The sequence below is a fragment of the Pelophylax lessonae genome, assembly GCF_965119305.1.
Source record: "Pelophylax lessonae genome assembly, chromosome: 6".
Lineage (NCBI taxonomy): Eukaryota > Metazoa > Chordata > Amphibia > Anura > Ranidae > Pelophylax > Pelophylax lessonae.
In genome coordinates, this window is record NC_138773.1 from 218,012,246 (window position 1) to 218,038,057 (window position 25,812).

The 25,812-nt window shown below is 40.9% G+C and overlaps 1 protein-coding gene across 2 annotated transcripts in view; it reads right to left on the reverse strand.

Annotated features, from left to right (window-relative positions):
* ERBB4 (erb-b2 receptor tyrosine kinase 4) overlaps positions 1 to 25,812 on the reverse strand; it is a 1,312,942-nt gene that overhangs the window by 152,157 nt on the left and 1,134,973 nt on the right. For both annotated transcript variants that reach the window (XM_082261897.1, XM_082261896.1), the window contains exon 20: positions 2,965 to 3,150. In XM_082261897.1, coding sequence (XP_082118023.1) covers positions 2,965 to 3,150 — 186 coding nt within the window. The remainder of the gene's footprint in view (positions 1 to 2,964; positions 3,151 to 25,812) is intronic.

Consider the following 25,812-nt stretch of genomic DNA (forward strand, 5'->3'; position numbering starts at 1 on the left):
ACCTTGAGCCTTGGACTTCAAATCGTATCAAAGTCGAACCAAAGTAATGCAGGCACTACTTTGAAGTTGCTGTGACTTGATGTCGCACAGATATAAATGGTACTTATAGGAATTCATAGGGTAGAACTTGTCATGTGAGCTTGCGTTCGCAGAACAAGTCGCAGAAAAAGTCACACAAGTGTGAAAGGGGTCTTAGATGTGATTTTCCTTTGGAAGTATTTCACCAAATTTTTTTGGTGGAGGGGATGCCAAAAATATGACTTGTATCTTAGTGCAGACTTCTGGGAAAATGTTACCCTTTAAGGTAGAAGCAAAGATACATATTAAACAAATATAACTGCCCCATGTATATGGCCAATTACTAGTTACAAACAGAACAAACTTTTCTTAATGTCAACAACATTTTATTTTACATTAACCATGTAGTGTCTGAAAGCAGAGTTCCACCCAAAAGTGGAAGCTCCGCTTATCTGCCTCCTTCCCCACTCCAGTGCCACATTTGGTTTTACAAGTACCTGTCCCCACTTCCGTCTGGCCTCGCTGTGGCCCTTTACTGCTATAGGGCAGCACCTGTGTGCTGGGTCACGTGTATATATACATGGTCTGACATTTCTGGGTAGGGTGCGCATGCGCATAATTGCACACAGCGGAAGCCTATCAGTGGGTACCATGGACTCGATGTCTGCTGGCAACCGCCAATCCTCCTGCAGAGAGACAGAGCGGTGATCTGGCTATGTAAACAAGATACATCACCATTCTGACAGGGGGGAAGAGATGAAATTTGAAAAAATATAATGTAGTAAAACACTGGTTAGGCACACAGTGCACCCCTGATGTTAACCCCTTCTCAGCCAGTGTCATTAGTATTAGCTAAATTTTTTAGCACTGATCACTGTATTAGTGTCACTGGTCCCCAAAAAGTGTCCAAATATCACAGTCCCACTATAAGTCTCTGATCGCCACCATTACTAGTACAAATAAATAAAAATAACCCCATTGTTTTTAGACGCTATAACTTTTGTGCAAACCAATCAATATACAGTACGCTTATTGGGATTTTTCTTTTTACCAAAAGATGTAGCAGAAAACATATTGGCCTAAATATATGACGAAATTTGATTTTTTTCAATTTTTTTATTGCATATGTTTTATAGCAGAAAGTACAAAATACTTTTTTTTTTTTCAAAATTGACGGTCTTTTTTTGTTTATAACGCAAAAAATAAAAAAGGCAGAGGTGATCAAATACCACCAAAAGAAAGCTCTATTTGGGGGGAAAAAAGGACATACATTTTATTTGGGTACAGCATCGCAGGACAGCGTCATTGTCAGCTAAAATAACGCAGTGCCGTATTTTGAGTTTTGGTGAATTGAAAAGTTTAAAAAGAAGTGAACTTTGGACACTGTGCAACTTTGCCAGGCAGAGAGCAAAGGACTAGTCAACAGCAGGGGCATCTTACCGAATGGACACGCTGGGCAGTTGCCCAGGGGGCCCCACCTGCCCAAAGACCCTACCCCAGCCAAGCATTAGTCCCGATTCCCGCGTGCATCCCGCCGCCGAACTTAGCAGATGGCAAGCACCTGTTGGCCCTGCCCTGCTGTCAGGCCACTTGGGCCGTGGAGAGGGAGCCCACAACTGCAGGAATGCCTGTCTGTCTCCACGGGAACAGGCATATACAGGACAGTTGAGTCTGACTCCCGCCCGTGTGTGTGTTCACCGGATCCAGCCACCGAACTAGGAAGCTGTCATTAGCCTGGCACTGCTGTACCAATAAATATCGCCTTATCGATAATTTGCATTTTTATTCTCTTGGGTGATTGTGTAGGCGGGGCCCCAGTGCACTGCACTGCCCGGGGTCCTTTAATGCTCTTAAGATGGCACTGGTCAACAGCATTGCCTGTGGACTCCCTGCAGCTGATCATTGTGCATTACAAACCTACAATGCCTTGTTCTGTGTCTATATGGAGATGGACATTTTGGTAGAAGCTTTTGTTTCCTCATGTCAGAGCCTCCAGCAAGAATAACGAGCAGTACATCATACTATACATATTCAGCAATGATGCTGTAGGAGTGCCTAAGCATCTTCACATACTATGAAGCAGAATTTAAGACAAAGGGTATGTTTATCAGGGTATGGCTTAAGCACAAGTAGATGTCCCTATAACACAGCAAACCTTCACTTTTTTTAGTTTAGTTCAACTTTTTTTTTATTGCTGTCTGTGCCCAATATAGGACTTTCTCATACCTGTGCATTGCAGTGATACATGGTAAAACATGTTACTGGATTTGGAATGGCACCCCAATGCACCTCCAATTCTGTCTGTGCATTGAGGTGCACTGCCTTAAAAAAATGATGCATGTCTGGATATAGTGCCTTGTGGAGCTTAGGCAGACAATTCAAAAACTGCTAAAAGCAATACAGTACATGTTACCTGTGCATGTGTGTGTTACCGCAAAGGATTGATGTGAAAAACCTCTTAGGAAGAATAATTCTCTCTATTTGTCCTGGTATTATAAAGAATTAGCCCCAGTTCACATCGGGGTGAGGAACATAGTAGCTGGCGGTATCAGAAAGTTCCCAATGCATACTAGCGATCTGGAGCTTTCCAATCATGTGACCACTGTGATAGTCAATCAAATCGGTCACATGGCCCGAATGACCGCCTCCGCCTCCCGGCTTTTTGAACCATTAAAAGGCCGGGAGGTGGTTGGTGGGAAGGGGTTAAAACCTAAAAGACATATATTATACATAAATAAAAAAATACCCTGGCACATGAAGACTCAGTGCAAAGTAAAAACGGTGGTGTCCTGCAGGGAGTGAAGAGTGGCATCCCCTCTCCTTCATGAATATACACAGCATAAATTGCATTTTTTTATGTTTAACAGCACGCACATAACAGAAATTAAAGTAAGTATTGTCTTTTTTCATAATCCTTTTGGACTTTATGTAATACCTCTTCCTTACCTTTGCTATTTGGACACACCAGTTGAGAAGAAGCTGAGAGCCAATATTATCTTTGTGTTCGTGCACATAGTCCAGAAGGCATCCATGAGGCATTAACTGGGTAACCAACTGAATGGTGGGACTCAGACACACTCCCAGAAGACGAACCAGGTGGGGATGATCCATACTAGCCATAATTAGGGCTTCCTGCAATACAGAACACACAACACAGCTACTTATGTTGTCACCTCATGGACTTGCATATTAAGCAGACGTATCATTGTGCACCAACAGTACCATTTTCTACAGACATATCATATCTTATGTCTCTAAGGGAGTGTGCTATGAAGGTCTGAAGGATATACAAAGGCTAAAACTGCTGACCTCCTTGTTAAAATACTTATTACCTGAGGCTGTCTCAGGTCCCAGTACTTTCTAAGTCACTGAAGTCAATGACATTAAACAACCATGTAGCTAACGAAAGTCAAATAATTTTATTTAGTCAGAATTTCTAATATCTATACTTGTTTAGGATGAATGATTCAGAAAATGTTTGACACTGCATAAGCCTGATAGCTAGGCAAATTGCATTTTCAGAAGAAGAACTCAGTGATGGCTTTGTTCTTCTTTCACAACATGTAAACACAAAAAATAAGACATTCTACGCGTTTTGAAATTATGTATTTACAAGCTGAGCCAAATCACTTAAAGTGTTATTAAACCCACATCATTAAAAACTATCAATAAATACTGTACTACATGCTGTTGATACTCAGTCACTACAGTATTCATTTTCTGTATTCTGCAAAAAAAACAGGTTGATACTTCTGTTTTCTGTCTCCCCCTCCTGTCTATGTCCCCACTGCAGTTGGGGATTTTGCAGGGCAGCTATTGGCAGCTATTGCACATGCTCAGTTCTCAGTATATTTCTACCCTGAGCATTTTTTCCCTGATCACATTTGAGCAGCCCATGTCATTATTGAAGCACACATGTGGGCATATACACAGTGGTAAATGACAGCACACTTCCTCCTCCATGCCCACTAACCAGCTAAATACAATGGGGGGGGGGGGATGTTACATCTTGATCGATGGAGGATTCACCTCTCTGTTTATGGGGGGTGTGACACAGAAATCTGCCCATACTATGTTATTGCCAAAAATAATAAAGATTTAATTTCAAATACATATTTGTATGCAAATTTAAAACAGTTCATTGATATTAATTATTTGTTTTTACTCAAAGGCTTTTTTTTATTTTGAACATGTGACCAGTAGCAGAGGACTAGAAGCTCCTCTTGCCACTGTTTCCTACAGACAGGTTGGGAAACAGCTGGGTCATGTAACAGTTTATATTGATTGGGAAAGAAGGTACATACATATATATATATATATATATATATATATATATATATATATATATATTTTTGTATTAAACAATTGACAGTGCCATCATTCATATACAGAAAGAAAAGGGATAATGTAAATTAAACAGTGTGCGTTTAGTATTACATAAAAAAACATATTACACACAATACTTCATGGACATGTTCCGCCAGTGGCCCCCCATCCATGCATCTGGCCCCCTAATCTACATGTGGGGTGCTGGTTGCATGGATTCCAATGTTTTTTTTTTTTTTTTGAAGCACGTGATTAGAGCCAGAGGCTCTAATAGGCTTCAAAAAAGGGTGGGCTCGGACCCACCCAATTATGTGACAATAGCGAATTAATATTCGTTATTATCACACTGATTCTCCTCCCAGCCAATCAGGAAGCGGGTCGTGAGACCCCCTTTCCTGATTGGCTGAAAAGAGAAGCGATTTACTGGCTATTGGCCAGGAAGAGCGAGGAGATGCACGGTCAGAGGAGAATCACAGCTACAAGGAGGAGGTAAGAATGCTGGCCGGCTGGCCGGCCAGCCGTCTGTCCCACGGCCCGCGCGGGGGGGGTTTTGTATTTGCCTGTCGGCTGACTGCTTAGGTGGAGGTGGATTTGCCAGCTGGCCGGCCGTCCCGAGGGAGGTGTGGGTTTTGCCGCCCCCCCAAATTATCATGCACCAGCTGCCACTGTAATACGCATAGAGTTGAGTGCTGTTTCTTAACATAAGGAGTAAAGGTGGTTATTACATGCAGTTTATTATAATTTATATGCCTAATTTTAGGAAATAAAATAGTATGGCTTAAAAGGTGCATGTCTTTTGTTGTCAACATGACATGAACAAAATAAAAGCAAAAACTGGCCTGACACACTAAAGGAATGTTAAGAAATATTTCCCTAAATACAGAATGAATATTTCCCTACATACAGAATGAAATGGTGTGTTAAACAGAATTTGGACACATTGTCAAAGAACTCACTTGCAGCTACCTAAATGGCCTTTAAAAAAACTTAAGGTACATTTGGGCCTTAAAAATAGAGGCATGTTTTCAGTAGCAGATTCAAGAAAGTTAGGGGTTAATAGCAACAAAGTATTTTTGGTTGAGAAGTATGTTAATGTTTCTGCAGGGGCAGTTTTGCAACCCACTATTTGCATAATATTTGAAGTTTCGAAAGAAGAAGCTGAAACAAACCTCTCTTAATTACTAGTCGCATCTCACAGTTTTCCCTTTGTAAGGAAAGAGCAGATGTCTTGGCTCCGCATTTGCTCGTCATAATCGTATTTTCAGAACAGAACAAAATATATATGTTTCAGATGAAGTGATGTTGCTGAGTTGCTAGAAAGAAATCCAAACACTTGAACGATTGCACTGAACTCAGGGATGTAGTGAGCTGTAAGACGTGCATAGCATCACAAGACTATAAACTGTAATGTGGGATAAGGGGATAAGCCCCTCTCACTGGGAAGACTTCGCTCCAATAAATAGTGTGATATATATATATATATATATATATAAATATATATGTAGTTCCAAGGGTAGCCACAGCACTCTATGCTTGAAGTAAATGCCCAGGTGCTCACCCACAAAGAAATCCATATAAATCCAAAATTGGTTTAAAGACAATCATGGGTCTTGCAGAGGAGGAAGGCCAACACTTCGATGAAGTTCAGTCCATCTTTATCTTGAGGTCTTGAGAAAGATGGACTGAGCTTCATCGAAACGTTGACAATAAAAACACTACTGTTTTTGATCTTCCTCCTCTGCAAGAGCCGTGAGTGTCTCTAAAACAGGTTTGGCTATATATATATATATATATATATATATAGTATGTGTGTGTTTGTGTGTGCTTTTCTAAAAACTGCAGGCTTCCAATGAAGTATGTGATCTTAGAGGGATATCATTTTGGCTTGGATCGACCTACAATTTCACTCTAAATTAGAGTAGTACTCTTCTTGTACTATCAGAGCATCATTCAATCTAAGAATGAAATTACTATTTGCACAACTCTCCATCGAACATCCCAGCACCCAGAAATTATTACTGGTAAAAATAGTTGACTGTCAATGGCTAAAATAAAAACAGAGTATACAGAATGATAGCAAACATTTTTTAGTGTTGTATACCTTGTTTTACTTTAGCCATTAACAGCCGACTATTTTTACCAGTAATAATTACTGTATGCTAGAAAGCCAAAAACAAAGCCCTTCGTAAGCTTTTATCTGTAGAATGTTTGTCTATAGTATAGTTCTTCAACTGTACAGCAAAACTAAGTGATCTTTCCACATTTTCAGGGTTCAAAATGGAATACAACAAAAGTACACTGATAAACAATACCCATACCTCCAAACTTTTGGACATGGGAAAGAGGGACATCGATTAGCAAAATTATGTAGGCATAGGACACACCCCCTGTCATGCCCGATAATTATACAAAAATGTTTGGTTAAAAGTGCAAGGGTTTTTTTTTTTCTTTTTACCACTACTATTCTATTATATTAGCTTATAGAATTTATAAATGCAACAATTTAGAAATTGGATTAAAGGTTTAGCACTGGGAAACACTTTTTGAAAGATGAAAAGTGCATTTTATATACAACTCTAAAGATTAGACCAAAATGAGGGACAAATGTGGAGGAAAGAGGGACAGAGGGACTTTGTTCCAAATCAGGGACAGTCCCTTGAAATCAGGGAGAGTTTGGAGCTATGAATACCTGACCCTGGGGCAGGGGCGTAACTACAGGGGTCGCAGGGGTTGCAATTGCAACTGGGCCCCATGCCCCAAGGGGCCTGTGCGGCTCCCCTGTACACCTGGATAGGAGGGATGGCGGGGGCAGCATGTGGAGAAATCACTGTCCTCCTGTAGCTGCAAGAGGAAAATTAAGGAGATTGGTTCTTCTGTATGCTGCCCCCGCCACTCCTCCTATCCTGTTCACTTGTGTTCTGCTGACTCTGGGCCCCTGTGTGCTCCCCTGGTCCCCCCCCCCCTACTGTGCTGCCCCCTCCACTGTGCTCCCTCTCCTCTCCTGCCGGCTGCTGCAGGGGATGTGTCACAATAGAGAACCAGGAAGGGGGTCGGTAAATATGTAATTTACCAGCTCCTTCCTTTTCTGAATCGACAGAGTCATAGTCAGTGACATTGTAAAAAAATAAAATAAAATTATAAAAAATAATACAATTAAAATACCAAAAAACAAAAACTACTGAAACCAGTGGGTGAATTTCCAGGATCGCAAAGGTCACACTTGCAACCGAGTCCTGGCATTCCACCACCATGGGGAGGCCCCAAGATGGCAGGAAGGGGGCCCACTGCAGAACTTGTGAAAGGGTCCAGGACAGTAATTAAGGGCTCCGCAATGAGAGTAAAGGGCATCAGGATCAGTGGGAAGAGTACCAGGCTTGAAGGGAAGGGTCCTGGCCAGGGGTCCAGGGAGCCCTTCATGGTTTCTTGCACCGGGGCAAGGAAGGTTCTAGTTATGCCTCTGCCCTGGGGCTTTTCAAAACCCACTGTCTCACTTTGAAGCTATACAATATGTTCCCAACAAGGCTCCTTAACAGGTACACATCATAAGAAATTACCTCCATACAACCTCCAGCTACCCCCTGACTCCTTTCTTTAGAAGAGATATCTTTATCAGGAACATCATACTTTTTTCACACAAAGCCTCCATTTATAATAAAGGTGTCCAACATTTTGACTTTCCTGTGCCACATTGGAAGAAGAGGAGGAATTGTCTTGGGCCACATATAAAAACACTAACAATAAGGATACCTGATGAGCAGAAAAAGTCATGAAGATCACAAGTTACCATTCACTGATATAGATAATGTACCTATCTGAGTAATTAAACGTTGTTTTTTTAAAATATTTTATTATAAAGCTACAACAGGGCAACATAACACTAGTGCGATATTTGACACTGTTTTAATATAAACTAATGCATCAATATCTGGTTCAATGGATGGAGTAGCAATTCTCAATGAATTTTTAAGGTGCTCATCAGATATTTTTGTTCTAATTTTGCCCTTCGTGTCCTTTATCCATGAAAATAGTTGATCACAAATATAGGTGCTGCCGAAAACTGATGACATAAATAAGGCGTAGTTATGAAGAGTGGGATATTTTTCTTTGGAAAGAGAAAACTTATAAAAGTCCAGTAAAGGAATACTGTCAAATTTTTTCCAAAAAATCAACATTAAGTAAGTTTACAATTTTCTGTTGGGTCGCATTATCTTGGGCTGCAGGTTGGACACCCCTGATTTATAACAAATTTCAGGAACTTAAAGTGGTTGTAAAGTCTGAAGGTTTTCTACCTTCATGCATTCTATGCATGAAGGTAAAAAACCTTTTATGTGCAGCTCCCCCTTAAACCCCCTAATTCTTACCTAAGCCATTGGCTCCCGCTGCTGTCAATCACAGCCAGAGAGGCAAGAGCAGGAGGTGGGGCTGAGCCACGCTCTCTGTGTCTTATGGACACAGAGAGCTGGGCTTGGGAGCGAGCACAAATGGGTGCCCCCACAGCAAGCAGCTTGCTATGGGGGCACTCGGCAAGATGAAGGGGTCCAGAGCGCCAGCGGGGGGACCCAAGAAAAGGAAGATCTGGGCTGCTCTGTGCAAAACCACTGCACAGAGCAGGCAAGTATAATATGTATGTTATTTTTGATTATAAAAATGTTTCTTTTACAATCACTTCAACTGTAAATGACAAGATAGAATAGAACCCCTTTGGTTCTGGCCCACATTTACCTAAATGTAAAAATGTTGCAGATGTGCCACAGATAAAGGCACCAACATGCATATTTTTGTAAATGTCCTGCGATTTAAGGTTTTGGTCTCATCTTCATCAAGTGCTGCATCTAACACCAACCCACAAATCTAGATATAGAAATCATACAGATGCATCTCCTTGAAGGCTTGCATTCCTTGTATTTGGAAGCAAACCTGCCCCCCCCCCCCCATCACTCAGTGGTAAGTTAAACTGGATGTAAACCCCATTCATGAAATCTGACCTGGGCACATATATGTGTGTTAACTTATCTCCATCCAAAGCCCTAAGTCCTGTTTCTTTTTGCTGCTCCGTTCCTCTGTTATCAGCATGATAACTTCTGACAAGCTCTCCGACACAGGAGATAAAAGCAGCTGGAAATTTGTGTCGGGAAGGGACTTAGAGACAGATAAGCAGGGAGCTTGTCTATTTACAGCACAGCTCTGCAAGGTTCTTCATTCCTCTGCCTATGTGGAGTGGGGGTGTGTGCCTTTCCTTCAATCAGCTCATACACAGTGTATGCTAAGACTCCCCTCCCACTTCTCAAAACAGGAAGAAAAAATTGTAACATGATCTACACTTTTTAAAGAATATAGAAACCTGAAGACAGCAAATATACATGTAAAACATATGTAGGGAAATTTGTCTCATCTCTGTGTATCATCTGAGGCTGTTCACTTCACTGGGTAAATGTGAGGGTTTATAAGGTATAAGGTATATTATACATTTGGAAGACTTGATAGGCTCTCTTAGAGATGGATCAGACATCGCTAAGAAAACTTGGCTCTTCTAGGCAAAATACAAGTTTCCTCTGAATATATAATAGCTTTAAAAAATGCTAGTTCAGACTGCAGAAAATTAACACAGAATATGCCTTTTGATGCATTTTGGTGTCTAGATTTCCAGTTCACCAGTTGCATCATCATGGACCTACCCTGCTCCTCGGCCGCATACTTGTTCTGGTTCAGTGAAACAAAAAAGTATATGTCTGACAAACTCATTTTTTTATGAAGAACAGTCAGCAATGGAAGCTTCCATGATTCTTTTAATACTTTAGCTAAATATGTCTTTATTGCAATGATACATGATTCTACTTTGTGTAAGCTGCATTGAAAGGATTTAACCACTTTACCACCGGAGGATTTTCCTGCTAAAAGACCAGGGGTTATTTTGCGATTTTTTACTGCGTGACTTTAACGGACAATCGCGCGGTCGTGCGACGCTGTACCTAAACGAATTTCACGTCCTTTTTTTTCCCACAAACAGAGCTTTCTTTTGGTGGTATTTGATCACCTGTGCGATTTTTTGATCACGCGCTATAAACAAAAAAAGAGCGTAATTTTTGCAAAAACAACAATATTTTTCACTTTTTTTTATATGAAATTCCCCCCAAAAAAAATGTAAAAATCAAAATTTTTTAAAATTTTCGGCCAATTTGTTTTACGCTACCTATGTTTGGTAAAAAAAATCGCAAAAAGCGTATTTTGATTGGTTTGCGCAAAAGTTATCGCGTTTACTAACAAAGGGAAAGATTTCTGTCATTTTTGGTGTTTTTTTTTTTAACGAGTAATGGCGGCGATCTGCGATTTTTTTTGCGGTACTGCGACATTGCGGCGGACAGATCGGACCCTTGACTGACATTTTTGACACTTTTGGGGGTACCAGTGACATTACTGCAGTAATCAGTGCTATACATATGCACTGTTACTGCAAAAATGACACTGGCAGGGAAGGGGTTAACAGTATTGGACAGGGAGGGGTTAAGTGTGTCCTAGGGGCGTGATTCTAACTGTGTAGGGACAGGTCTACTAGTGTAAAAACAAAGATCAACAGTTCTACATAGTAGAACTGTTTGATCTTCACTTTTACACAGGGAGAACTGACAGGTGGCTTGTTTACACAAGCCGCTCTGTCTTTCTCCCGCTGTAGCGGCGATCGTAGTGTGACCGGCGGACATCGGGTCCGCCAGTCACACTCCCGCACTCCTCCGTGAACGAGCCGAGGCGGGCGCGCGCCTCGGCGGGCGCGCGCCCGCCCGCTATTGGCTCTGGAAGGAGTGACAGGCGAGCGACGTAGACCTACGTCACTCTGCCTGGCCGGGGCCGACTGCCGCAGTAAATATATTGTGCGCAGTCGGCAAGCGGTTAATGTATGGTATGGTCCCAGACAAAACACTTTTCAGTGTTATAGGCTATCTTCTTGAATAAGAAGACCAAAATAAAAAAGGATAACTGCTTATATTTTGCTATTTTTTGTTGTGCTCTTCTACTGGAGTTTTCCTTTAACATATACCTGAAATGGCACCAAAGTAAACCACTTATGGAAAAGAACATGGGTCTTCAAACTATGGCCCTCCAGCTGTTTAGGAACTACAATTCCCATCATGCCTAGTCATGTCTGTGAATGTCAGAGTTTTACAATGCCTCATGAGATGTGTGGTCCTGCAACAGCTGGAGGGCCGTAGTTTGAGGATCCCTGGAATAGAATAACAATCACAACCTTACTTTTTGTCAACCAATATTATGCGTCTTCTCCCTGGCTAATTATGAGCCACAGAAGGGACTGAGTCAAGTGTTGACTGTTGACTAGTTGACATTGGTATTTGCAAATGCGGCACCGCAGTTAATTTTAGAAGACGACTAATGCGAACGGCAGGCACCTTAAAGTAGTACTAAACCCAAAAGCAAACATTTATTATATCGCAGCTTACCAATCCTTAGACATGATGGCTGAAAAATGTTTTTTTTTTTTTTTTATTTTAACCTGATAATCTGGCCAGTAAGTTTGTTGTTTTTAAACAGAAAAAGCTCTCCTGAAAATGTAGCAGTTAAGTGTTGTGATAAACCATTTAGCACTAACAGGGGTTCTTACAATGGTCAGCTTTTTTTTATTCATTTAAAACCTTTAACCAAAAAGGGAAAAAAAAAAAAAAACTGTTGTTTTAACTGCTTCTGCAAGGGCACTCTAGTACAGGAGGTGTGTTACTGGGCAGATTACAGGGTAAAAACAGAGGGGAAAAAATAACGAATGCAGCCACCATGTCTAATGATTGGTAAGCTGCAAGTACTTTTTTGATTTTACGTTTAATACTGCTTTAGTATACAGTTATACAGTTTACTGCAATGTTATTGTGTACAGCATTAAAGAGGTTGTAAACCTCCAAAAAAAAAAAACTGAAAAACAAAGGCATAATGAGTTAGTATGCATCGCATACTAGCTCATTATGAAATACTTACCTTAGAATGAAGCCCCCCGCACACCACTGACACAGCCGACATGTTCATCCATCTTCCTACTGGGTTTGCGTCCTCCCACCATCTGATTGGCTGGAGCCGCGATGACGTCACTCCTGCACAGGTAGCACAGGGCACGGGTGGCCGTTTCTTGAGAGCGCATGCGCCAGTGATGTCACTGGCTGCATGCAAAGTAAATATCTCCTAAACAGTACATGTTTAGGAGATATTTACAGTACCTATAGGTAAGCCTTATCATAGGCTTACCTATAGGTACAAGTTACAGAGGAAGCTTTACTTCCTCTTTAATACCAGCAGCTAAAAACAGAATAGTTTGAGCTTTGGCTACAAGCTATTTGCATCAAAGTTATATTTGCAGCAATTCCCACAAGGAAATATATTCCAGCATTATTAACTCGGCAAGTGTATCTCTATCTATCTATCTATCTATCTATCTATCTATCTATCTATCTATCTATCTATCTATCTATCTATCTATCTATCTATCTATCTATCTATCTATCTATCTATCTATCTATCTATCTATCTATCTATCTATCTATCTATCTATCTATCTATCTATCTATCTATCTATCTATCTATCTATCTATCTATCTATCTATCTATCTATCTACAGTATATATGTATATATACAGTATCTCACAAAAGTAATGGCTAAACTGCTTGGAACAAAAGTGAGTACTCCCCTAAGTGAAAATGTCCAAATTGGGCCTAAAGTGTCAATATTTTGAGTGGCCACCATTATTTTCCAGCACTGCCTTAACCCTCTTGGGCATGGAGTTCACCAGAGCTTCACAGAGTCCTCTTCCACTCCTCCATGATGACATCATGGAGCTGGTGGATATTAGAAACATTGCACTGCTCCGCCTTCCATTTGAGGATGCCCCACAGATGCTCGATAGGGTTTAGGTCTGGAGACATGCTTGGCCAGTCCATCACCTTTACTCTCAGCCTCGTGAGCAAGGCAGTGGTCGTCTTGGAAGTGTGTTTGGGTATTGCTATCATTTTGGAATACTGCCCTGCGGCCCAGTCTCCGAAGAGAGGGGATCATGCTCTGCTTCAGTATGTCACAGTATACAGTAAACCCCCCTCCATTGCGGGGGTTACGTTCCGGACCCAGCCGCGAAAAGTGAAATTCCGCGAAATAGAAAAACCCTATTAAAATGCATTGTAGGCATGTTTTTTTACTGTCACTGTACGTGTAGAAGCATTTTAAGGTCTTTAAACACACTTTTAAAACAATAGAAACTCATTTAAACACATAAAAGATACTGAGAGACATAGCAAGAGCTATGGAAAACACAAAAATATTTAATTTTTAATGATTTATATAGTAAAATAACATTACAAAAAAAAAACGCGAATTACCGGGACCGCAAAAACTGAACCGCGATGTAGCGGGGGATTACTGTATTTTGGCATTTATGGTTCCCTCAATGAACTGTAGCTCCCCAGTGCCGGCAGCACTCATGCAGCTCCAGTCCATGACACTCCCACCACCATGCTTGACTGTAGGTAAGACACACTTGTCTTTTTACTCCTCACCTGGTTGCCACCACACACGCGGGACATCATCGGAACCAAATAAGTTTATCTTGGTCTCATCAGACCTCAGATCATGGTTCCAGTAATCCATGTCTTTAGTCTGCTTGTCTTCAGCGAACTGTTTGCAGCCTTTCTTGTGCATCATCTTTAGACAATGCTTTCTTTTGGGATGACAGCCTTGCAGACCAATTTGATGCAGTGTGTGGCGTATGGTCTGAGCACTGACAGTCTGACCCCCCCACCCCTTCAACCTCTGCAGCAATGCTGGCAGCACTCATACATCTATTTCCCAAAAACAACCTATGGATATGACGCTGAGCATGTGCACTCAACTTTGGTCGACCATGGTGAGGCCTGTTCTGAGTGGAACCTGTCCTGTTAAACCGCTGTATGGTCTTGGCCACCATGCTGCAGCTCAGTTTCAGGGTCTTGGCAATGTAGAGCAACAATTCTTTTTTCAGATCCTTGGAGAGTTCTTTGCCATGAGGTGCCATGTTGAACTCGAATGAACAGTATGAGAGAGTGAGAGCAATAACACCAAATTTAACACACCTGCTCCCTATTCACACCTGAGACCTTGTAACACTAATGAGTCACATGACACCAGGGAGGGAAAATGGCTAATTGGGCCCAATTTGGACATTTTAACTTTAAGGGGTGTACTCACTTTTGTTGCAAGCAGTTTATACATTAATGGCTGTGTGTTGAGTTATTTTGAGGGGACAGCAAATTTACACTGTTATACAAGCTGTACACTCACTACTTTACATTGTAGCAAAGTGTAATTTCTTCAGTGTTGTCACATGAAAAGATATAATAAAATATTTACAAAAATGTGATGGGGTGTACTCACTTTTGTGAGTTACTGCATATATATATATATATATATATATATATATATATATATATATATATAAATATATATATATATATATATATATTTTTTTTAACAAGAGAGATATCTTATGTTATTCATACAGTTTTAACCAGATATGGGCATTCTTTGTTAGAGAATATCAGGGGGTAGAAATGATTGCTATCAGTGTTAGTCTTCCAGCAGTTCCTTGAAAAGTGAGAAGACAGAACCACAATGACTGGACGCAGAGAAGCGATTAAGCAGACACCCCATGTGGGATCTCTCTATATATGATGCTTTGTGACCACACAATAAAGAGTCATTAGCTAGCACCTAGGGGACTCTTTGCAGCTTCAAGTTTATGATTTTTTTCGAGCTTTCCATTACCACCTTCTCCTCACAGATAGTCACACCTTAACTTATCTAACAGCTGGAGCTGGACGGTGCAAAAAAGAGATGCATGATACACAGTCCAATTTACGGGGCACTAGCCTAGGTTATTAACAGTAACAACATTACACTAGTTTTATAGAACATCTTCATTTGTAGACAATACCTATAATTTGGCTAGTATAAGTGCCAACAATCACTTTCACAGGTAGTTACATAATATTTGTGAAGACATCACATTCTGACTTCTTTTACACTACCTGAAGTAGCCTCACCCCAGGAGATAGCCCTACCCTTGTATTATTGTCTCTAATAAGCCCAGAAAAAAGAAAATGGTAAAAATGAAAAGAAAAAGAAGATTGCATATGAATAACTTTTATTTCCAGATTGGCAAGAGGTAGCAGCATCTTGCACCAAGCCATAAAAAAATAGTTATGCAAGGCACTGGATAACTAACAGCTGAACTTCAGGCAAAATGGCTAAATACATAGATAAATATATATAGGCGAGCTATTTTATCTGCCAAAGGATTTGTATTGCTGTCCATGCAGTCCTGATATTTCCACAGTTCTGCCCACAGCACACTCCTGTCTAGCAGGGAAGGGGACCTGATCTTTCTCTACTGCAATGTCACTTTAACTTACAGGTCTCTGTGCTTGGACAGCAGGGAGAAGGGAGAAGCAGCAAAATGATGGGTTCATCTCTGCTCTCTTCTTCTATCACCTTTGGTAGCCCCTTGCACTTCAGAACAACTGAACAGCTCCATGTACTGTTTCTTCCTCCCCCTATCTGAGCTCTGCTGTACAGACTGTATGAGGCTAACACCAAGTCTAACTCAGGTACTTACACTGTGAGCACTGCTAAGTCTAGGGGTACTGTGGGCCCAGACTGTGTGATGATGGACATCCAGGGAGTGTAAAGTGGACTAGATGACACTGGCTGTTGTTTAACCTGGAAAAGGACCAGCCGCACTGGTCAGAGATTGGGATTATGCTAGAGGGGAAGAGGGGAAGTAAAGCTTGGCAAGATTTTCTTTTTAATACAGGAAGGTGGTTGATTTTTTGGAACAAAAAAAATCAGGAGTTCTACTATAAGTGCATCTGATGGTATTGTATGTACCTAAAGTAGTTATAGTGTGTCTCATCCCAGAGCACTAAGTGTTATATCTCTCTGCTGCATTGTTCCTTTGCTATCTGCATGAGTCACTTCTGACAGGTTTTCCTGATACCAAGAGATAAAAAAGTGACACTGACTGGAGCTCCAGCACGCATCCCGTGATTGACAGTCTCAGCTCTGTTCCTGTGTGCTGTTAGGGGGATGCATCTCTTCTCTCAAATCAGCTCTGAGAGCTCTTCTCACTGGGATGAGCAGAGTGTAATGTCAGCTCCCTGCTGCCCTGCTTTCTGAAAGCTCAGACAAGCTTATAAAGTCTGCACTTTGAATGGCTCTGGAGGGGAGAGGAAATGCAGGTAAACAAGTACAACTTATATAGGAGGATTTTTTTCATCTCTTTGTATCACCTGAGGCTTCACTGGGCATATGTGCCCAGTACAACCACTTTAGTAGACACCAGAACAGGTTGTTACATTGTATTATTTTTTTATTGTCTATATTTTATAGATGTTCCACCTAAACACACTGATATTGCCCAAAACCAAATTACACATACAATCCCTTCTTCCTGTGATTTGCACAAAAGCTTTTTCTTCAGTCCTGTTTGTCTAATGGGAAAAAGACAAAAGAAAAGGGGCGCACCGACCTAGTGCATCACCACTAAAAGCATTTATTAAAATATTAAATAGTTTACAGTATACTCACAAGGCAGGTGTGATAATACACACATCAATATTGCACATAAAATTGCAGCATTTTCTCTGGCTCTGAGGAAGGGGGCTCGCCCCTGAAACACGTCAGCCCAGCCATAGCAGCCCCATGCGGCACACTGCATGCCATTCAGCTTTGTGTGGGACTTTGGCTACCTTGGAGATTTTATGTGCAATATTGATGTATGTATTATCACACCTGCCTTGTGAGTATACTGTATACTTTTTAATATTTTAATAAATGCTTTTAGTGGTGATGCACTAGGTCGGTGCACCCCTTGTCTTTGTCTTTTTTCTGGACACCCTTGATCCTGAGGGGGCAGCAAGACCACAGGCTTCTTCCTATTTGTGTCTGAAGTATCCCTTTTTTCCTCCGTTATACTCGACTCGAGCGCAGGAGATTTGCTTTACTACTGTTTGTCTAATGACCTGACACTTACCAATGAGTACACTTGTAGGCACTCGGGAAACCATTAGCAATGCAGTGCACTATAGGTTTTTTTTACTAAAACTAGAGAGTGCAGAATTTGGTGCAAGCTAGAAACCAATTAGCTTCCAGGTTATATTGCCAAAGCTTGATTGAACAAGCTGAAGTTAGAAGCTTGGCTACCATGGTTACATGCACAGTTGCACCAGATTCTGAGTGCTCCAGTTTTAGTAACTCTACCCCCTGTGTGTCAATTCAAATTTAGATAATTAGGGCAGAAGATGAAATACCCTAAGAAAGACACACTTGTGAGCATTCTTGAAACCAGATAGTTTTGTACTAGACTTATAGAACAAGGTACATGTTTAAATGTTGCCTTGTACAGTCTACAATAATGTCTTCTAAATAATCATAACATAATCCTCCTCAATATATCATCAATAACTCAAAGCCTTTCTTATGAATCAACAAAACACTCACTTTGTATCCTAATAAGGAGCATATGAAAAGAATGTTAATTGGTGATTGACTGGTATTTAAAACTATGCTGTTGTTATTAATATTGTAATCATTTATTGTTATCAACATGTTTATTTAAGTATATAAGTATGCTAACTGCATTGTAAAGGAAAAGTAGAAGGCAAAACGTAACATTCAGTAATAATTAAGGTATAAGAATAGCTAAAGACTAGTCTGCAATTTTAGCATGCCCTTTCTGGGAGAAAATGTACTGAAAAGGCTCCATTGTGGACAACTCTGATTACTGTGGACTGTGTACTTTGAATCAGCACACCTCTGGGCAACATCTAGAAATCAATACAGGTTCCACAAACTGAGTTTTATAGTAAACTTCAGTACAGACACTTCTGAGGCTTGCATTTAAAGAAGGACTCTCATTTTTTTTCAATGTCTCCTGTCTCCCAGAGGACAAGGTACATTCAGTACTTTATCATACCTCCCAACTTTCTAAGATGGGAACGAGGGACACCTATTAGCAAAAATATGTTGGCATAGGACACAACTCAAGTCACGCCCTTTCAAAGGGGAATTATAAAAAAAAAAAAAGGCTGGTTAAACCCACAAGTGCTTATTTTAAGCCCTATTATTCCTTTATATTGGCTTTTGAAATGTACAAATGCAGAAATTTAGAAACTGGGTGAAAGGTTTAGCCCTGTAAAAACAGTTTTGATGGATAAATAGTTTATTTTATATACAACTATATAGATCAGACCAAAATGAGGAGGAAAGAGGGACAAAGGGACTTTGTTTTAAATGAGAGACAGTCCCTCAAAATCAGGGACAGTTGAGGGCTATGCTTTATCCCCTCTTTCTACGTGCTATCTAAGACTAGCTGCATGGTCAGACAGGGCACTGACAACTTTCCCACCCCATAGCTTGCTAGCAAGGTGATAAATGAAATGAGCTTTGCTTGTCTCCAGCTCCAAGTACTTCCCCAAAACAAATGCGATCATTAACATCATTAGCAATGTAGGGGAATGGGGCATGTCAGCTAAACTATTCTCGGCTCCTGCACAACATCACAAAGGACAGTAAGGCCCAGCTCCTGGTCCTGTGCCACTTCTGCTCTGTACACCAGGGGAAAGACAGAGCCCAAACCTGCCCACCTGCCAGGACCTCTTCTGGGGAGCGAGATAGGAGTAGTAGCTGACGTGTTTGTTGTGAGCTAATGTTTTTGTGAATAATGGCACTCATCTTCAGTATACTGTCATTCACAACAACACAAGCTGACAGCTACTACTGTAATCTCTCGCCCCTGAATATCTGATGACTGGCAGGCTTGTCTGGGCTCAGTTTTTCCTCTGGAGTACAAGGCTGAGGGGTAGAGCAGAAGAGGCACAGAGCTGAAAGTTTGGGTGGCAGGGCTCCACAATAAAGAGGGGCCAGTGGCTTTAGTGCTGGCAGTAGCTCCCCTATGGAAACACTTACAAATTGGGCTTCAGCCTAGGGTGGTGTTACAGCACATCTCAAAGAAAACTGTCCTTTTAATTGCATGCCACTGTATGGATCAAACAGGTCCACATACAATGTGAGCTGGGTCCCCTAGGAGGTTCAAGAAGGATTTTCAACACCTGGTGATAATTCTTCCTTAGACAAGCTCCGAGTTCCAAGACGATTTGAAACTTTGGTTTGGATCAGAGAATTTCCCTTTTCTAGGAAAAAATATTATTTCTATATACCCAAATATAACCAGTATATGGCAATCATTCTGTTAAATGAAATTCATTACATGTTATCTTTATAGAAAATATTATTTTAAACAAGAGTTGCTGCATGAGACACCTAGCTTTGTGTCTTTAAATGGTGCATTTAACTTTCTGAAAGTGGAATTAACCAAAAGCTTTTTCTTGTTTTAAAGAGTGGAAGGATTTTTTTTGTGTCCCTATCTTTAGGATTCACTCTCAGGCACTGGAAGGGGGGGACGACAATTTTTTTTTTTTTTTAAGGTTACCAGAACAGGAGAAGAAGGAAATCTCCCAATGGGTATATCTGTTCCAGTTGCAACTGTCAAAGGTGGGACTTCTCCCCATTTTTCAGGGGCTTCTGCTCACTTCCTGTTGTGTCTGAAGGGCAGGATGTTAGAGAAACTCTCCATAAAATAGGGACCAAGGAAGGAATAACAACCTGATATCCACTTACGCAGCATTGCTTGTGGTAATTCTGTATTAGTACTGATGTATTATCTGTTTTGTTTATGGTATCAACCACTGCAGATTTATCTTGCAATACATTTTTAATAGGTTTTTCAAGGTAAAGAGATGCATACAAATCAGGGTAATCCAGACAAAATTAATTAAAAATAGTCATGATGAATAGCAATAAATGATGGATGAATGAACTGGTTGACTTGCTTAGTCAAAATTACATTCACTCTAAAAAATAGGCTTATACAACTCATTTAAGGTGGCAAAGTAGTTAAAGTGTTACTAAACCCAGGACCCTGCATTCACTATATCTGGTCTCTCACAGTACACAGAACATGGAAATACAATTATTTTAGTAAATATAAACTGCTAAATACCTTTTTTCATCAGCAGTATATATCACTCTTATGACTTCCATCAGTGTCTGGCTGAGCACTGGTTAAAGCTTGTAGGAGGAGTTTTCCTTCTCCTTTGACTGTCCTAAGAGGCTGCATGATCCCTGACCCTCTGTCGGGACAGTGCTGATTGGCCCTGTGCTAAACACATGCACCCCCCCCCAAAAAAAAAAAAAATAAAATAAAAATTATCTAGCAATATACACCAAACTGGGCATGTGCAGAGTGCCTCCAAGGGCTCTGTGCTATCAGCAGATGGATTGAGGACAGTAAAAGAAGAGGAGGATCAGAAAAGACAGGATCAAACAGCCTTTTTACACAGTGCAGAGGATTAACCCCTTCAATTCCACAGTGAGTATAACAAGCATGCTTTACTGCACATACAGATTGATTTTACTGTTGTGGGTTTAATAATACTTTAACTATATTAAAGCAGCGTTCCACCCTCAAAAATAACTTTTCCCCATCCGCTTGCTCTAAATTACCTGAAAAAGAATTAGATAATTAAAAAAAAAGTTTTGATTCACTTACCTTGTTTTTAAAGAAAATATACTTAGCTTCCTTCCTACTCCTCCCTCTGCGGACACGGCCGCCACCGTCACTTTCTGCTTGCATTGACTCCTGGGAGATGAGCATCATTGATCCCAGGAGTCAATGCGCCTGCACCGGCACTGCTCGTCACTTCTGGTGCCCAGAAGCTGTGCAGGGATGACGCGACTGCACCGGAAGTGACGAGCAGGGCTGGTGCAGGGCATTCTGGGACTCCGACGTCACCAAAGAGGACACCGAAGAGAACCCTCTGACTTCAGCTGTCCACACCTGAGATGGCAGCGCTGGACAAGACATTTTCAAGGTAAGTATTTCTTCTAAAAGGTAAGTGAAACGGGACAGTTCAGAGGCTATCGTTGCTTAAATGCAGTAGCCCTGACTGTCCCGGGGGTATTTTTATCTAAAAAAAAATTTTCAGTTTGGAAAAAAAAAAAAATTTCAGGCTGGAACTCCGCTTTAAGAAAGTTTGCTAAACAAGCCCTCATTATCTTTTATATATATTATACTGCATATACTTTGAAACAACAGATAGAATAGGATAAAATAGGAGGCAAGGAAAATCTAGAAAGGCAGAAGTTAACCATTTCCGGATTATATGCATACATTGGTCTTCATGGAATTCTGGGACAGGGAATTATATGCTACAAGATATACCCCTATGTATCCCATAATGCATATAAACAGAAATTGGAATATCTCAGTTATTACAGGCAATGCATTACGGCAGGAAAAATCTGATCAACAAAACACCAATAGAAAGGGAGAATGCATTTAAAAAATACAAGAAATAATGTGATACTAGCAGGTTAAACACTTTAATGCTACACATATAATATTATATTATGAACTGTTACCCATATCTTAGCCATAGGAATATTACTGCTGTTGTTGAGCAAAATGTAATTGAATCTCTCTAATGGGATTTCCTAAGATCCTTAAATATAAATTGAATAACATAGTAATTACATGAAGGAAGTGGGCATAGATATACTGGAGACCTCTTTGAGAGAAAGCCAGCTCACATTTGGCAAAGCAGACTTGCTGAAAGGGATAGACACTCGCAGGAATTTGCTGGAAGGGATGATGTCTCTTTTTGAGTTAAAGGATGTTGGCAGCTGCATAATGAGGGTCTATTCAAAGAATCGCTTGGATGTTAAACTCCTGTGCATTCCAAATGCACGGAAATGTAAATGAACCAATATGAGGATTGTCACACTTTAGACATCTGAAATGACACCTTTATTAAACCCTCCTTAAAAAGCCACAAAATCGAAAAGTTTGTATTCATAATGGCATATACAGTATAGAAATTCCTGGTTTTAGGTCAGTTTTCTAGATTGCACTTACATGCATTAATATGTATGTAGCTATGATAATGATGCAGTCCGGGAACAATCTGAAAGACCTATATTAGGTTATTGTATTAAAGCGGTAATAAACCTAAAAGCAAAGATGTAATATACTTCAGCCTACCAATTCTTAGATGTGATGGCTGCATTATTTTCTTTTTAAGGGTCCATGCACACTAGCATTTTTTTTATAAGCTCAAAAAACGCTAGAAAAAAAATGCTGAAAGAAAAATACTGAGCATTTATGTGCCGGCTTTTAGAGGCTTTAAGGTACATTTAGGCTCCATGCACACTAGCATTTTTCATAAATTTAAAAAAAGCTAGAAAAAAAAACGCTGGATGAAAAATGCTCATAATAGCACTTGTGTGCCAGTTTCTAGTAGCATTTTAGTAGCCTTTAGAAGCTTTAAGGAGCATTAGCTATTTATTAGCGTTTTTGCAGTACATAAAAAAAAAAAAAAGCTCAAAAAGAGCTGTTAGTAGCATTTTAGTAGCATTTAGAAGCAGTTAGGAGCATTCAGTTTTTTTTCTGCTGGAAAAACACTCCAAGAAACTTCTGCTCCTAGAAGCTGAAGCTCAAAAAATGCTAATAGCCTAAAGAAGTATGCATGGACACATAGGCTAACACTATTAGCGTCTAGGAGCAGAAAATAAACAGCTTCTAGGAGCTTAAAAAACATTTGTGTGCATGGAGCCTTATGCTGGACATACACTATACAGATAAACTGGCTGAAATTCAGTAATTTGGACAGTTTGTTCATTTTACGGTCAGTTAATGGGCACAAATCGGTAATGGGTTGTAAAGTTTTTGAGCCGAAAAGGACAAGTTTGGAAATTTACTGCCGAACGAACGATAAATTGAAAGGGTAATGTGGTTCTCGTCCAAACTGTTTGCACTTGGTATATGTGTGTAGCACCCTACAAGGTAGGTTCTAGGCAAAAGTATAGTGGGCCTTGGCTGCCTAACAGCAGGGCCATCATTTTTAGCTGTGCTGTTATGTCTCCCAGGCGTGGCTGCTGAGAGGGGAGTCTCCCCACTGGCTCCATGAGAGTATTCTCATTGGGCAGTGGAGGAAACCCAATCAGTAGCTCATACAGGCCTGTATCCACCCCAGAAGGAAGATTTCGCAGAGGATTCTGGGAGTGCGTATAAGTTTGAGGGGAGCGCATGACGCAGGTCTTTGGGGGGAAGCGGAGTCCCAGGAGGGGGAGTAAGGCTGTCTCTCCTCCTGTCAGAAGGATCGGGTGTCTCGGGTGGCTGCCTGAGAGTACAGAGAGCGCTGAGCTGAGCTGCAGAGAGGATCCGGTGTGCCGAGGACCAGTGGAGATAGAGAGTTCAGTTCCAGGAAAGCATTCCAAGTTCATGAGTACTGTGAATTGCCCCTGGGGGTCTGCCTTGTGTAGAGGGGACCACTCCGGTGAAGGTCCCAGGGATCCAGGAGCCAGCTAGTGTAAAGGGGGTGCCTAGTGAGAGGACCCTGAAGTTTTAGAGGGGGTGCCTATTGAGAGGACCCTGAAGTGTCAGAGGGGGTGCCAGCGGTTGGGCCCTGAAGAGTTAAGTGTACAGTGTTAAGGGTTGCAGCAGCACAAGCAGTTACAAGGAGCTACCTCAGTCAGTGAAGGGCTGGAGGGAGCTATTCGCAGGACTTTTGAGCAGAGTGCCAAGAGGCAAGTGTTACTACAGTCCTGGATCTTCTGAGTTAACCAAGGAGTTAAAGTCGAAGTTTCAGCACAGTTCAGCAAAACAGTCTTTTCAAGCACCAGGAAGCATTGGTTGGCATTCAGCTGGAGTCAGGACAGCGCTAACAGGCATTTTTCTAAAAAAGTGTCACAGTTAAACATAGTTGAGCCAGAGGAGTATCCCACTCATTCCCTTCTCTCCATTACAAAATAAACAAAACAAACCAAAGATGCCGCAATGGTCATTGTCTCAGTTCTCACACTTGGGTTTTCAACTTAAATGTGTTGGAAGTGTTACTGTTAACAATGGCAGACCCATATCAGGCCCAATGCCCGGAAATCCTGCTACATGTGAAAAAACAAACAAAAAATTTATTAATTTATGACCACTGAACAATTACATGATGTCACGATCGTTTGCTCTCACGGCCGAGTGTTTGTCTTTTGAAAATGAGTTTGAATGATTTTTCGTCTAGTCTATGGCCAGCATTAGGAGCATTAGCATTTTATTAGCATTTTTACAGTACATAAATAAAAAAAAAAAAAGCTAACAGAAGCTATTAGCGTTTTAGTAGCGTTTTAGTAGCATTTAGAAGCGTTTAGGAGCGCTCAGCATTTTTTTCTGCTGGAAAAATTCTCCAAAAAACTTTTTTTTTTTTTTTGTTTCTAGACGCTGAAGCTCCAAAAATGCTAATAACCCAAAGAGGAGCGAGGGACGGGGCTGTTGCACAAACTTTGCACAGAGCAGGTAAGTATAACGTTTGTTATTTTTTTTATTTTTTTTTTAATAAAGTGTAATCCTTTACAATCAATTTAGGCCACAGGAAGAACATAGGCAACATTTGTATCATCAAGTAGAAAGCGGGGACATTTTTGTACAGCAATGGTGATATGGATCTACAGTGCTGCTGCAGGCACATATATATATATATATATATATATACAGTATCTTACAAAAGTGAGTACACCCTCACATTTTTGTAAAAATGTTATTATATCTTTTCATGTGACAAAACTGAAGAAATGACAGTTTGCTACAATGTAAAGTAGTGCGTGTACAGCTTGTATAACAGTGTAAATTGCTGTCCCCTCAAAATAACTCAACACACAGCCATTATTGTCTAAACCGCTGGCAACAAAAGTGAGTACACCCCTAAGTGAAAATGTCCAAATTGGGCCCAAAGTGACAATATTTTGTGTGGCCACCATTATTTTCCAGCACTGCCTTAACTCTTAGGGGCATGGAGTTCACCAGAGCTTCAAAGGTTGCCATTGGAGTCTTCTTCCACTCCTCCATGATGACATCACAGAGCTTGTGGATATTAGAGACCTTGCGCTCCTCCACCTTCTGTTTGAGGATGCCCCACAGATGCTCAATAGGGTTTAGGTCTTGAGACATTCTTGGCCAGTCCATCAACTTTACCCTCAGCTTCTTTAGCAAGGCAGTGGTCATCTTGAAGGCGTATTTGGGGTTATTATCATGTTGGAATACTGCCCTGCGGCCCAGTCTCCGAAGGGAGGGGATCATGCTCTGCTTCAGTATGTCACAGTACATGTTGGTATTCATGGTTCCCTCAATGAACTGTAGCTCCCCAGTGCCGGCAGCACTCATGCAACCCCAGACCATGACACTTCCACCACCATGCTTGACTGTAGGCAAGACACAGTTGTCTTTGTACTCCTTGCCTGGTTGCCGCCACACACACTTTACAACATCTGAACTAAATAAGTTTATCTTGGTCTCATCAGACCACAGGACATGGTTCCAGTAATTCATGTCCTTAGTCTGCTTATCT